General features: G+C 48.3%; 1 protein-coding gene across 7 annotated transcripts in view; it reads right to left on the reverse strand.

Annotated features, from left to right (window-relative positions):
* Tns3 (tensin 3) overlaps positions 1-15,638 on the reverse strand; it is a 232,056-nt gene that overhangs the window by 19,770 nt on the left and 196,648 nt on the right. For all 7 annotated transcript variants that reach the window (XM_075944308.1, XM_075944307.1, XM_075944310.1 and 4 more), the window contains 4 exons: positions 4,212-4,383; positions 2,014-2,651; positions 1,349-1,435; positions 14-145 (listed from right to left, as the gene is read on the reverse strand). In XM_075944308.1, coding sequence (XP_075800423.1) covers positions 14-145; positions 1,349-1,435; positions 2,014-2,651; positions 4,212-4,383 — 1,029 coding nt within the window. The remainder of the gene's footprint in view (positions 1-13; positions 146-1,348; positions 1,436-2,013; positions 2,652-4,211; positions 4,384-15,638) is intronic.

Consider the following 15,638-nt stretch of genomic DNA (forward strand, 5'->3'; position numbering starts at 1 on the left):
CACCAAACCTTACCTTTCTTGTTCAGGTGCAAGACAGAAGGAGGGGGTGTGGCCACCTTCATGGCCAGGCCGTAGGCCCCTCGGAAGGAGTGACTGTCCCTCACGATGAATGACCCAGGAGCTTTGTCCTTCAACATGGCGATGGCTGGAGGAGGGAAAGGCATGGATGACTGCAGGGAACAAAGGCCACTGCCCACTCGGACCCTAAGATGGCTCCCCCTATGAAAAATCACACTGACAGCTGAGCCCCGATGCTCAATACGACCGTCCTCTTGGGGTCCCAAGGGATGGCTCAGCTGCTGGAAGGTGGACTGTGACAAAGCAAGGTGGCCACTGACGTCCCCTCTCTTCTGCGTGGACGTACGTGCTCCTCTATTCATCAGTGTGAAACCGGTGCCGATACGCTTGAAGTGCCCTACCTCCGGGCCTCCTACTCCTTATAAGTCAACCAAACCTCAGGGGCTCTTGACAGCCACAGAAGATGGACTAAAGACTGTCCCTTCTTCCAGCTGTTTCTGCAACTGGGGCCCGTGGCGGTTCTGCCTGGCAGATAAACACGAAGTAAGAAAAATGCTGTCTTCTCTCCATCTGTGCTGCTGTGCAGGGAAACAGGGGTCAGGAGGGCACAGGGACACCGGCAGCAGGGGCTGCTCTGCGGAGCCCTTGGACTTGTTAAGCAGCTCTTACAAAGGTGGCCTCAGGGAAATGGAAGTCTTCCCAGGCCCTGGTTGTTTTCCCTACTTCCTTTCCATTTAAAATGACAACAGCTTCCTGGAACCCACAGGAAGGCCTAGAGTCTCTGTCTCTATCATCTCTAAGATCTAACGGCAGAACCTCGTGGAGAAGACTGGACTTTCCAAGAGATGGAGGGCCCCCATGAGCTCCTTGTGTATCGGGACCACCAGGCAGGCCACAGGAAGCTTGTGATAGAGCTCCAAACACTCCACTCCCCTCCACAGCCTGTAGCCACCAAGCTGACTGTCCCACAGTGCATCTCTCTCCTCCATGGCCCTCTTTCTGAAACGCTCTGAGGGGTCCTTAGTAGAGACCTAAACAGAATGTCTCTTCCTCAAAGAAGTGTTGGGCTGGCATGGCTGGTGAGCTTAGGGAAACAGCCAGTGTTCACATTCCATACACTGCATGTCTATGGCTGAACCCACTTCTCACCCAAATCCTAATTGGTACTGAATTTTTCTCACAAAAATGTGAAGGTTGTGAAATTTTCCCCAGAGGCCTATAAGAAAGGTGTGTTTTGCTCTAATTAGATCCGTACCACAGGAGGTCCTGATAGAAAGACCCAGAGACCAAAGACAGCTGACGCTGCAAGAGGTCTCTGGTCCCCACCTACCTTGTTCTCTGGAGATATCTGCCTTGTACCAGAACTTGGAAGTGTCCTGAACAAACTTCACAATCACGAGTTTATCATTTGGGCTATCTGTGAAGCAAAATTATCATACAGAATATTTTTATTGCTGTCTCATTTATGATGAGGATGCAAATCTAAATCTACGCCTAGGTGGGAGGGATAGGCACGTGGGTCCTAAGCGGGGAAGGAAACGCAGATCCAAGGACTCAATAGTACGGTACACCAGTGCCTCATGGCCCCGTGGCGCAGTGCAAGACACAGATGTTTCCAATCCCAGAAAGGAGGCCCCAGAAGCAAGGCTGGTGTCAAACACTTGAAACAGTTCAGAACTCAATTCGATTAATTATTTAACTGGGAAAAAGAAAGTAACTTTCAAGGATCTCTATTTTCAGGTCAAAGTGAAGCCAGAACTATTGCGGCATCTGCACTGTCTACTGCTGGAATGTGTCTACAGTGGGCCCAGGAGGAAGTGGAGCACATCTCCTAGAAGCACTGTGGCTGAAGCTTTAGACCAGCAGTATGAGAAAGAGCCATGGGAATCTAACCTGTTCCTGCAGAACATGAGTTAACCCTGGAGATCCGCTCAAATAAGAAACCCCAGACAGAGCCCTACTTCCCTAAGGGAACGGGCAGAGGCGGAGATGTACCTGGCAAAGGTGAGGCCACTTCTGAAGGCTTGCAGAAGTCTGGAAGGACATTCGGGAAGGGGATGCTCATCGTGCTCCCACTGTGGGGGCTGGAGAAGCCACTGGAGGAAGGGGAGACTGAGCCCAGGGAACGGTCACCCTCTGAGGCTCTCTTCTTCTCGGGGAGGGGTGGTTGCCCAGGCAGGCTTACCCCCTGGTTCTGCAGGCCTGGACTGTGATGGCTGCTGAGTCCAGGTGACACCGTGAGAAAGTTGTGGGCCAGGAAGCTGTTGTCAGGAGTGCCTGCCGTTGGCAGAGAGGTTCCAGGAACTGGAGATGTGCCGTGGGAATTGACCAGCAGGGCACCAGGGTCCTCACTGGGTGGAAGGCCACTTGCTACCTGGGCAGTGCTGAAGCCTAAGAAGGCCTGGCTGCCTGCAGGGGGCAGAGCATCCTGAGGCTCTACCATGGACAGCTCATGGCTGTGGAAAGTGGCCTGGAGCTCTGAGGACTGGAAGCAGGGCAGCCCTGGTGAGTCCTTGCCAGCGCTGCAGAATTCATGGGTGCTGAGAGAACTTTCAGAAGGGTGGCTGTTCCCCAATAGGGTTAGGGTGGACTTGGGGCTGCTCTCTACCCACTGGCGTTCTGCAGAAGACGGGCTGTTCAAAAGACAAAAATAGCCATGAGGGAACGTAAGGGACTTACGGTTACTTCAAAATCAGCAACCATTGCAAGACACAGAGAAGATGGGGCTGGGGAATTGGACACTGAGGCTTGTTGGGCAGCAGAAAAGAGGCAGTATCCCCATCCCTTAAATGTGTGTCAGTGACATGGGTCAACCTTGGTCTTAAACTGAAAATTCCAGGAATAAACAATTGCTAGATCTTAAACGACACTCTTAGTGGAACAGTGAGTTATAAGCTACCCTACTCCATCATGTCCAGGTTGTATACCTTCCCTGATTCAGCGTGTCCATGTGATATATGCTACCCACTCTTAGTCAGTAGTCAGATGACTGGCTGGTGTGGTGTTTGCATTCACTTAACTCTCAGGTTACTTAAAAATGGCCCCAAAGGGGCTGGAGAGATGGCTTGGTGGTTAAGAGCTGGCGGCTCTTACAGAGGACTAGGTTTGATTCCCAGCACCCACACAGTGGTTCACGACTGCTTGTAACTCCTATTCCAGAGGATCTGATGCCCTCTTCTGACCCCCACAGGGACCAGGCATATATGTGGTAAACAGATATACATACAGATGAAACAGTCATTCAATAAAAATAAATAAACATTAAAAAATAAAGATAGTCCCAAAGAACAAGAGAAGATGCTGGCTGACTGGTTGTGCCCATGGGAATCTGTAATGCATTTCCTTTGAGAAAAGGCATGAATAGGTATGAATGCTTTAGAAAAACGTATTATGTAAAGGGTTTCATCCTGTCTAGGATCTCAGGCATCAACCAGTCCCTAGACTGTATCTCCTGCAAACAGGGGGACAACCTGACTGGGAACTACTACATTCAGGAACCTAGGAAAGTCATTAAAAATATAGTTCTTGTAACATAAGCACAGTTAAATTGATATACACTAGGTGCAGACTCTATGTGTGATAGACATTTTAATTTTTAACTTTTCAAAATCTATTCTATTTATCTATCTATTTATCATATTTCTTTCCATTGATTTTTCAGGACAGGGTTTCTCTGTGTAGTCCTGGCTGTCTTAGAACTCACTTTGTAGACCTGGCTGGCCTAGAACTCACAGCCTGCCTCTGCCTCCCAAGTGCTGGGATTAAAGGCGTGCACCTCCACTGCCCAGCTGACTCTTTTTATTTCAATGGGAAAGGAAACTGGAAACCTATACAAGAGACATGGGGGAGTTTAGTTTTACTTTGGGCCAAAGTAGTGGTTGGCCTTACTGGTTTTCTTTTTAAAACAAAAGAGGACAGTTTGGCTACCACAGCCCTTTTCTTTCCATATTTTGCAAAGCTTTTTGTGATGTTTTCCTATGTGCTCATGTATATTTCCAGGGCCAGTGCACAAGAGCAAGTTCCATGAGTAGCGATGTCCGGCACACAGACTGGGGCATGGGCTCTTCTCCACCATGACTGAGTGGGGTCTCACTGTTGGACCCTGCTCTTCCCAGTCTTTCCTTTTTACTCTCAGTGTGGTGCTCTGGCCTCGGAGGGGAACTTTCTAACAGGGTGAAATCCCTTCTTCCTACCTCTCTCTCCTCTGGCCAGGTCCATTGCTGGAGACTGTACAGGAGGACGCGAACATTTGCTGGAAGTTGGGTGTGGCGGGCATATCCGCCCGGAGCATGGTGGGTTTGGGTCCGATGGGGCTCTCTGACATCCCCACGGTGTGGCTGATAATCTCTGGGCAGCCTCGTGGTTCTGAAGAAAGGAAACAGAAAGCAGAGAGACCCTGATTATGTGAGTCACAATGTCACAATCTCAGCCCTTTCCTGTGTCCATAATCAGCTGGTTTTGAAGCTTTTCTGTTGCCCATGGCCACAGTGAACCATGGCAGCAGTAGCACAGGAGGCTGGAGGGGTGGCTTTGTGCTACTCTGTGTATATTATAACCCATCACTGTTACCAAAGGAGAAAACAGCTGACTCAGTCTCCATCTGCACTGTCTATCTTGAGCTGGTTGCTCATGTATGTTCCGCCCACCCTGTAAACCAGAAGGGGTCTTCTTCCACGAGATCCTCTCTTCCCTTGAGCACAGGTCTGCAGAGCTGCCATCTGGAATGCTTATCTTTCTTTCTGCTTCCTACCCTCCCATATTAGTGACTCTGGGGCTGCATGTCCACAGACCATAGGCTATGGTTCTGATCTGCTACACGCTGTTCTTGGGAGATGAAGATGCAGGTTCGGAATTGACCAAAAAGGCCAAAGTCATAGAGAAAGGAGACTTGGAACAAGTCAGGTATACCTCAGTCCTAAGCCTCGGGGGTTGGCACAAGTGGCTCCTGGGAGCTAACAGGGCCTTGGGCAGTTTCTTCTGAGTAGTAACAAAAACCTAAGTGTGGGAAATACTCAGGAAGCATGACCCTGGCCAGTGACAAAAGCTTTCAATGCCCTATGCTCCAGGGCACCAGAGACAGGATACGAAAGCTTTCATGCAGCCTACTTAAAACTGTATCTTCTCTGAGGAATATCCCAACATTCAAACCTGCCTCCCACTCCATCTCACTTTAATTTTGATACAATCTTAAAATCCTAATTAAAATATTGTCAGGAAATATGATGAGTATGATAAGTGAAAGAAAAAAAAACCAACCAAATTACCACCCTGCCAAACAAAAGGGAACAAAACCTCACCAAGCAAGAGACATAGCTGGTTTTAAATTTGAAGTTAAAACACAGAGGCTACAAAGAAACATAAAATAGAGAAATTCACATATCACCAAAGAACCTGGCTACCTAAGGAGAGTCTAATGGAAGCTCTAGAAATTAACAGCAGAACAACTAAAATACGCAGGGGGCTAGGGACTTCAGCAGTGAACTGGACACAGCAGAGGGGAGAGCAAACCTGGGGTGAGGAGGAATCGTGCAGGGGAAACACTGAAGCAAGGACGGAAAAGACAAACTCAGCCAGAGAGACGGGGCCAGGAAGAAAGCTTCTACTACATGAGACCTACAGGGAGTGGGCAGAAGCAGAAGCCACGCTGGAAAAGACATTTACTGAGAATTTACCAAAATACCAAAGAAGTCAAACCTCAAGTTAGAAGAAAATTACCACGGATACCAGAATAGGATAAATGAAAAGAGCTGACAGCTAGTTAGTACGGCAAAACCTTGGGGAAACCAGGACAAAATCTTAAATGCTGGGCCTTGCTCGTTGGGCCATGATGGGACACTAACTGTTGGGCTGTATTTTTCAGCTCTTATTAAAATTCTCAGTATAAAAAAATCCAGAACTGATGTGATATTTGAATAAATCACAGGGTGAATGTCCCTGTCTTCTGGGATTTATCTGTACATCCTTGGGACAGGTATAGTCTCCTTATCCCCACTCCCCCAGTACAATCCATAACAAACATTTACAAAATAGATGTTTGGTGTGCTAGTTAACTAACTGCATGGTCTTCCAAGCCCATCCTTTAAATTTTCAGTGACAGCTACGTGGATAAACAGATGCACACAATGGTTAGACCATCCCTCCCCTCACTGTCTTACAGGTGATGACTTAGCTTCATTCACACCCATGCAAAGAAGAAAACCAGAACATGGTAGTAGTAATAACACCGGCATGGTCCTGCCCTCCAGAGATCACCATCTGTCAGAGAACAAGGCCTGGAGGGAGGTGGAGTCTGTGGCTTCCAGGGGGCCCGTGGACGGCTCCGTTCTGTCTAGAGGGAGCCTGGATGCCTTCTACAGTTTATCGGTTACTCCACTTGCGGCTGTTAAGGCAGGAACAGTTCGTTTTTGCTGACAGCTTCAGGGGATACAGCCCACCATGGTGGAGCAGGCAAGGAAGCAGGAGAATGAGACAGCTGGTGTGTCTACACTAAGGAAGCAACGCGTAGGCAGGAAACACTGCTGAGCTATAAAACCTCAAGTCCCGCCCCTCCTGATCCATTTCCTCCAGTGAGATTCTACCTCCTACAGCTTCCATCACCTTCCAGAACAATAAAAACAGCTGGGGATAAAGTGTGCATAAACACAGGAGCATGGCATGTGAGTGTGGGATGAGGAGTGGGGGGACCACAGAATTCACATTTAAATCACAACATAGCAGAGGTGGCATTTGATTACATCCAAGAAGGATAGTGAGCTACAAGTGGGTACCGTAGGCTTGGAGAACAGCAACCCCTGGCCTGCTGTCCATGGGGAGGAGCTGTCCCCACCCTCCACTGGTGGTACACAGATGAGGTTCTGGACACGCATACTATGAATGCATGGATGGATGAACATCCGGATAGATGAGAAGGAGGGGCTAGAGTCCTGAGCATGCTGTGGAACTTTCGTTAGAGTCTGGCTGTAGGCTGGAAGGAGGTGTGGGTTATCCCTAGGATCCAGTTCCCAGGAGCAGCACAGATCTCTGGAATCTTTAGAGCTGTTCGTCGGTAAAATCAAACACACCGGCCAGCAGGGGATGGAGTGCAGTACTCAGCATCGGTCCCTGTGACCCAGCTGCTCCCTGAGGCCCCACACAGCACAGGACAATCCTCACCGCTCCTGCCTCTGCTTGCTGAGTTCCTTAGCCTTGAGGATGCAGGGAACCCATGCCAAGATTCGGAAGCCCTGAATATGCTTACGCGGCGCCAACGACTCCCTTCAAGTGAAAGCAGGCAGAGGGAAATCAAACCCCACTTTGTTCCTGTTATCATCGTGTTTTCCCAGAAAACAGCAAGCCCAGCACTTCCCATGAAAGTGGCTTTGTTTATCATTCAACAGCACCAACTCTGGGGGCACTGTGGCAGCATGGTTGGTTCCCTCTTGTCCCAGGCCTTGTGTTAGTACTTAACTCTTTCTTTCCAGAAATAGCTGCCTAAGCATTATGTTTACGCTAAGTTCTTGGTCAGGGACCCCCAGGCACTTGGTACAATTTCTGCTGCAGATCCCTTTCCCTTGCCTGCACTCGGGAATGCATGCCAGCCAACAAGCAACCTCTGTAGAGCGTAGCATCATACCAGTGACTTCACTTTCTATCTGAACCTCCACATTCACAGAGTCAGGGCTTCTAGTTGCTTCTTTAAGTCAGCAGGATGATGATCAAACGCAGACACCAAGAAGACATCGGTGAAGGTACCAGTTTGCAGGGCACCTACACAGTGCAGGAACAGAGCAGCCATCTTCAGAGGCTTCCTCTGAGACACCTTCATAAGTTCTCCTGTGTTCTGTCCTTGCTGACAGTGCAGTGCATGGGACAGAAATCCCACAGACCTTGGGAGTATGCTGAAATCTTACTCAAGGAACTGATAGAGGCTTCAGTCAAGCAGAGGTCTTCAGACCGTTCTGCATAGGTTTCTAGAAATCCGCTCATAAGAACAGCAGACGGAGTTGTGGCCACTGTTCTTTAACTTCAACATGAGGGTCACAGTAACACTGCTGGTGAAATGACACCAGCCAGGATGGTAGCAGCCTTGTCCTTCAGAGAAAGGGACCTACAGATATCACAGAAGGGGCAACTGGTTTAGAAGCAACTACTCAGAGGGTCTATAGGGCAGCCCCAGTCCTTCCAGACCCTGCCTTCCTGAGGCATGAAGTCCTCCTCTGTTAAAGTGAGTGTCTGTGGCAGGGAGAGGCCTGATGGGGTCCTGCCCAGACACAATTTAGCTGCTGCCAATCTTCTTGACAAGGTCATTTGTTTTTTTTTTTTGCTTTTTTTTTTTTTTATCCACACACTCACATTTTCCCCTGCTGGTCAAATGCAGAGGAAGGGCAAGAGGGGATAATATCATGTTTGGAATTCCAAGATAACCCCACTTTCTGGCTTTTTCTCCAAGCCCATTAGTGTCCTTGGTGCCCTGTGGTTTAGGAGTGCAGAGAACTCTGCCTAGCCTCCCTTCCAAGCAAGGCGGGAACTGGGGGGCATATGCCCAGCCTCTTGGGATCTCAGGAATGTCTGCACTCTTCTCCTCTCTGCTTCCACTTCCTCCACTTCCTGTACCAGAATGAGGGTGAGAAGGGGTCACTGGCATTCTTCCAAATGATCTATTTTTATGCTTTCTTTCAAAAGCTGCTGCAGGAGTATTCTGTGGGAAGCTGGACACCAGTCACTCCACACTGGTGTCTTATAAGTTAACAAAAGAACTCTGTGCTTACAGCCAGGATCACTGATAGCCTGGACAGTAGGAATTTTATCTTCATCCACACACCCATCCATCCATCCAACCATCCATCAACCCACCCACTCATGCACCCACCCACCCATCCATCCACCCACCCACCCATCCATCCATCCACCAATCCACCTACCCACCCATCCATTCATCTACCCACCATCCATCCATCCATCCATCCACCCACCCATCCATCCACCCATCCATCCATCCATCCACCCATCCATCCATTCATCCACCCATCCATCCACCACCCATCCACCCACCCACCCACCCATCCATCCATCCATCCATCCATCCACCCATCCATCCACCCACCCATCCATCCACCCATCCAGTAACCCACCCATCCATCCACCCACCCATCCATCCATCCATCCATCCATCCATCCATCCATCCATCCACCAATCTACCCATCCATCCCCATTCACCCACCTATCCATTTTCACCTGCCTTCTTCCTTCCTTACTGGTCAGAACCAAGTTAAATAAGTAGTCTCCTTTGCTATTACTTGAGAGTCCTGGCCATCACAGCATCGACACATCTCTTAGGCTGACTCTTGCTGGCACAACACAGGGGATTACTGGATACACTCTAAAGTTCTGGGACCTCAGAGCACTTCCTCCTTATAAACTTATCAATTGAGGTCATAATAGATGGTTTTTGGTGTTTGTTTACATAAGCATTTAAAAATTCTATTTCCAGAAGGCAGAACTTTTTATGGGAGGTTTGATGGTAGTGAAATTTTAAAAAGACGTCCTTATCTTATAATTCTGCTAGCTAAAAATAAAAGGTTATTAAAACCAGCTTTTTCAGTACTTCTGGGGTGCTCTGTTTCTGCAAAGTGTATGAAGTGTTTACTGTTTTTTTGAAAATATACTTCATCAAACTTTCAAAAAAAATAAAACCAGCTTTTTGATAGCAAGGGAAAAATGGGCAGGCAGCCATGTTTAACGAGAATTAACAAGTGAAAGCCCCAGACATTGGAAGAGCAGCACATGTTTCTTGCTGAGAATCTCCAGCCCCGTAGACAGTATACAAACACACATGAAAACATATGAACAGGAAGATTTGTGCTTTCCTCTTGTCAAGCTGCTTCTTGGTAATTTGTGAGGTCAATGTCCATGGTGTATCAACTCTGTTCTTGACACAAGCAAGGTTTTTATTTTCCCTGGAGGGCAGAGGTAGCCTAGCTACCGTTGGAGGTATTATTATTATTATCATTATTATTTACTAATTTACTCATTTATTTTAAGCAGGGTCTCATGGAACCCAGGCTGGCTTCAGACTTACTGTGTAGTCAAGGCTAGCCCTGAATTCTGGATCCTCTGGCTTCCACCTCCCAAATTTACACATGTTACACCGCACCTAACTTTGGGGTTAGAATTCCCACCAGTCAACAATCAGCTCACCCTTCTGTGACATTTTCATGCCAACAGGAGTGACTCCTATAAAAGAATCATGCCAGTCTTCCCTTTAACCAGCAACAGGAAAGAAAAAAGAGGCACCCATAAAAAGGATCATTACAAGCAAGGACCCGTGTTTTCCTGTTCCTTAGAGATGCTCCATTTAAATTCAAAGATTCTAACTGAAACCGGGAAGCAAACACCCTGTCCTGCTCACTCGGGGTGGAATTCTGTGTACAGAATTCCAATGTCGAAGCACTGAAAACAACAGCTTCCAAGCCGCCTGGATCCTGGGATGCAGTATACATGGCCAACAGCTCTGGAGGGCCCCAGCAGCTCACAAGAGATGAGCATCCTTCGCACCCGCTGTGGTCTGAGTTCTCAGGAAAAACACTTCCCGCCTGCTAGACTTATAGGAAAATTAGACAGAAGGATGCCTTAGGGTGGGGAGACTGAGCTACCTGGAGGCCACACGCAGCTGGAAGACAAGCTGTCACAGAACTCAGAGACTGGGAATGTGGGCAGCGCACCAAGGACAGAGAGAGGCCCCTCTTGCCTGGTGACCAAATCCTTCCAAAGCGAGATCTGAGGACAGGCCCCCATGATGCTCAGTCACACCCCACTGCTACTAATTTATTGTGGTAAAACAGGCATGGATTACTATCCTGGACACCTCTAAGTGACAATTCCAGTGACCTTAAGTCCAAGTTTCATTGCTGTTGATCCATCACTACCGTCTATCTCTAAAACATGCTCTTATAAACTCAAACCTTGTCCTCTATTAAGCCAGTTCTTTTGCTTCCCTGCTCCTGGCAACTCCACTCTCCTTTCTATCTTTAGAAATTCTACTCTCTCACAGACCATGTGAGTAACTTATACAGCATTTGTTCTTTCGTGACTTAGCATAAAGTCCCTGTCTTTCACAAGCACACATGGTGGCCCGTGCCAGAAAGTCCCCTCCTGCTCAGGCTGAGCACCCACCCACTGAATGGAATTACTATTCAGCCTGTCCGTCACTGCTGCAAGGACACGTGTGTTAGAACCATTAGTTACAGTCTTAGTCCTTTAGCCAGTTTGAGTGGGCACTGGTCACTGTAGAGGAAACTGGCCTCGGTGACAGACGATTTCCGTTCCGGAGCTGGGACCACCCAGTGGAGATGGAGGCAAATTAACATCAACGAGGATAAGGTGGTCAAGCTGCAGCGAGGGGGAATGGAGTGGTACCAGAAAGAAAAAGGAAGGCATAGTTCTTTCCACCCCCAGGGAAAAACCTCCTTATGCAGAGTTTAAAAACGAAACGAACAAACCAGCACACCAAACTTCCAAACACAGAGGGAGTGTTTTGTCACCACACTGGAGACATCATCTCTGCCCCTTCAGGATCCCCAGGCAGATTGGGGCTGAGGATCAAGGCTGCATCAAGAGCAGACCAGCGTTTCTAGGGGAATGAACCAGACCAGGGCCAGCCAGAAGTTATTAGTGATGAAAATACTAGCAAGCTCTGGCTGCTCCAAATTTCCAGTCCCCTGAAGAATTCTAGTTCCATAACTGGGTCTGCACACAGCAGAAGTCTTGGTACTTTGTGCCTGTGGACGGAATCCCCACAGAATCCAGCTGTCCTTTAGAGATGGGGCACGTGAAGGATGCTGAGCCCTATTCCTTAACAGTACTCAGGCAGGAACTATCAGTCAGTACTAGAGGGCTTCACAAACAAAGGCCCCGGAGTCAGAGGCAGGACATTCTTTCTCTTCTAACGAGTACAGCACAGAGCTCTGCTCTGAGTTCTACACTATGCCCAGGCTCAGGATGCAGACACCATTCCTGTTATCTATGTATGAGGTCTCTGTCTGGGACTTAGAAACTATAAATCCAACGAAGTCATCTTTATAGGACCTTTTTCTCTAATGCATCCACAGCACCCTCAGTCCACAAAATACCCAGGACCACAGGTAGTTTGCAGAAGTTTCCTGTATCCTTCCTTAACTGGAACATCACTGGTCAGATTCCCAAGCAAACCCCTAACGAGGCAATGGTATCTATGACCAGAACGTCTGATACTGTGAGTTACAGTGCACACAATACCAAGAGGCACATAATACTTCACGAGCTCAGCTTTGGTCAAACCTACTTAACAAAAAGGTATGTTCTCACTATGGGACAGACAACAGTAGGTGAAACTTGGTACCAGTCTCACCTGACCTTCAACACATTTTACCCGTCTTTCAGAAAAAAAATCATATAATATCAACGAACTACTAAAAAAATCATTGTGGGGCACTTAATAGACCACCTTGACTTTAGAACAATGGGCAAATGCTCACCCTAGCACCCAGTATAATCGCTTTCTTATCTAATGTAAACAGAGACTGCTTTCGTTCATTTCCCAGCCTTCCAGACCTGAATAATCACATAGAAACTAGATTAATTCCAACACGGTTTGGCCAATGGTTCATGCCTATTTCTAGCTAGCTCTTATATCTTAAATTAACACATTTCTATTAATCAATATGCCACCATGGGGCTATGGCCTACTGCTAAGGTTCCAGCGGTGTCTTTCTCTTTCAGCAGCTACATGGTGTCTCTTTGACTCCGCCTACTCTCTCTATATCTCTTCCAGCCTGACTGTATTCTGCCCTGCTACAGGCCAAGTCTCTGCTTATAATCTAATGACTGCACCATGGACTTCCGCACCATGTTCAAAACCGGGCAGCTGGGACAGTGGCTGTTGACTGAGGCTTGGGGCATTAGCTTGTGCCCCTGGAGAGAACTGGCATGCTGCCTGCACCAGGATCCCAGCCTGATTCTCAGCTGTCCTTCTTGTTGTGAAAGCTCCATGGGTTAGATCCTAGTGTCTCATCACTCAGGGTCTTAGCTCAGTCTACCATAACCAACAAGCACCAACTGACTTCTCATTGCTCTGGATCCTGGAGGTCCATGTTCTATATGTCAGCAGTTTCTCTCTCGTCCACCTACTGTTATCTTCTTCCCTTTGCCTCTCTTCTTGTACTTATAGCCCAATCTCCTCTTACGAGAAGGACCACAGTCATACTGAATCAGACTGTACCTCAGGGGACTCCAATTTAACCACCTGTGTGAAGATCTCATTTCCTAACACAGTCACATCTGAGGTCAGGCCAGGTCTTTCACTCAGTTCTAACACGGGAATAAGATCTCAGGAATGTAGCCTTGCTTGAAGGCAGCAGGGTGGATGGTGGTCTCCATCAGGGCTCTTGAGGACCAAGGAAGGGAGGATAAGCAGCGTGCACCCAGCATGATCAGACTGGAACCACCCTCTAAGGCAATGGTTCTCCACCTTCCTAGTGCTGTGACCCCTTAACACAGTTCCTCATACTGTGGTGACCCCTAACCATAGTTGTTTTCATTGCTACTTCATAGCCGTAAGTTTGCTACTGCTATGAATCACAATGTAAATATCCGTGTTTCCTGATGGTCCTGGGTGACCCATGTGAGGGATCGTTTGACCCCCCCCCCCCAAAGTGGTTGCCATCTACAGGATGAGAAAGGTTGGTCATAATGTTAGTCTAAGGAAGAAGTAGGAGTTAGATGTGAATTGTCTAAACTGTCTCTTCCATGGATTACAGGATGGAGATTCTGACTAGGCTGGGTCACAGCTCCATAAGAGACTACTTTGTCTTAAACCCTATGTCCCATGAGGCCCTGTACCAGCCAGAGGAGCTCCCTTCTCATCTGATTCTCCTCCCTTCTTGGCCTGTGGCTTCCAGGGCAAGCTAGGGAAGCCTTGAATAGGATAGGGCCCTGAATGGGCAATGGTACCTCTGCCCAGAACTTCTGACACTGTGCGCTATAGGACACACAATGGGAGCTTTCAGATCACAGTTTCTTTGGTTTTTGTGTTTCTCTCACAGGTTTCTAATTTCCCTTATTTCTAGCATGCAAGTGGTCCATGCCAACTCACTCGAGAGTGTCAACTCATCTCTTAGCTTCAGGGTTGCCATTTAGTGCTTCTGGCTGGCTTTCCTTTCCTGGGAGCAGTGTAGGGCAGTGTCACATACAGTGTGCCACTGGCACCAAGGCTGAGGCCACTGCCCAGCCAGCTCTTTAGGCAAGTCTAAAACCTCAAAAAACAGCCAGACCACCAGCACTGCCCAGATGCTGCCAGGCTGCGCTGGTGCTTGGCTGGACTGCCAATAAAGTTTTCAGGGCATTAAAATTGCTCCCAAAGTAACAACTAATCAATAGGCTGATTCACAGCAAGCTGCAGTTTTTGCCATGGAGGATTCCTTTTCAGAGAAGGACATCCTGTGACAGAACCTTCTGGGCCTGAGGCTCTCAGCTGGCTTTGTGGAAGGATTCTTGTCTCAAGGTGGTGAGTTCAGGATTCCGAATGCTGTTCACTGTGCTTGGTATGTGCGTGGGGGGGAGAGGTTGACACAGCAGAAAGTCCCCTGAAACTAACAATTACCTGATTTACTATGTTCTATCCTCTTCCAGAAGCTCACATGGTTGAAGTTCACAATGTATGGTAAAGTGTCTATTCATCATCCAGCCAGTAAGGGAGGATAGATGACCCACTGGGAAAAAACCCTTGGCCACCCACCCATGTCTGGTGACAACATCCACTGGGCATTTCCTGGATTCTCAGCAGTCCTCCATCATGACAGAGGCAGGAGGCTCCAGCATAGAGGACTGTACTGAAACCTCTCTCACTGCGCAGAAGGGGTGCCCAGATGCAGGCCCTGGATGTTGGTATTTTCTACAGCCTTGAAACACAGAATGGAGCAGGAGGCAACAGAGACATCCAGCACAGTGGAGAAGTGTGTGAGTTTGGGAGAGACAGTGAGGCCAAAAGTAATTACAAAATGGATATTATATCCCCCACCCCGGTAGAATATTATGAGGAAGGAGAGGGAAAGCTGATATAGTCGTCAATTTAGCTGTGACACAGGACTGACAGCTGGGGATGAATATTCTAAGTTGGTAAGATATCTATCACAAATGTATCCAAGCCAGGACTGAAGAACCCAAAGAAGAATGAGTCCCATACCCTGCTCTATGCCCTGCGGGCCTTGTGCACCTCCACCCCGTGCTGAAGACCCTGATCCTCCCAGACAGCTCAACACACAGCCACAGCATGCACGTGACCTCGTGGCCAGGGCCGAGGAGGAGAAAAATCTACCAAGCAGGAGAATAATCCACCGAGCAATCACCCTACTTAGGGCCCCCAGTGCACTGTCTGTTCCCAGCCCACCCACCCACAGCTCAGCTCCCTGTGCCTCAGTCTCCTCTCTGCAACGCTGAGTTGCCCAATCACATGGCAGCACATTTTGAAATCGGAGTGCCTGCTCATCCCTAGTATGGCTGGGTTTACCTGCCACAGTTTTCACGTTCTCCACAGGACATCCAAGGTGAAGGTTTGTTTAACCATCCACATGTCTTGGGTGGTTTCAAAGAGACCCCAAAACCAAGG

The sequence above is a fragment of the Microtus pennsylvanicus genome, chromosome 12 (genome assembly GCF_037038515.1).
Source record: "Microtus pennsylvanicus isolate mMicPen1 chromosome 12, mMicPen1.hap1, whole genome shotgun sequence".
NCBI classification, from domain to species: Eukaryota; Metazoa; Chordata; class Mammalia; order Rodentia; family Cricetidae; genus Microtus; species Microtus pennsylvanicus.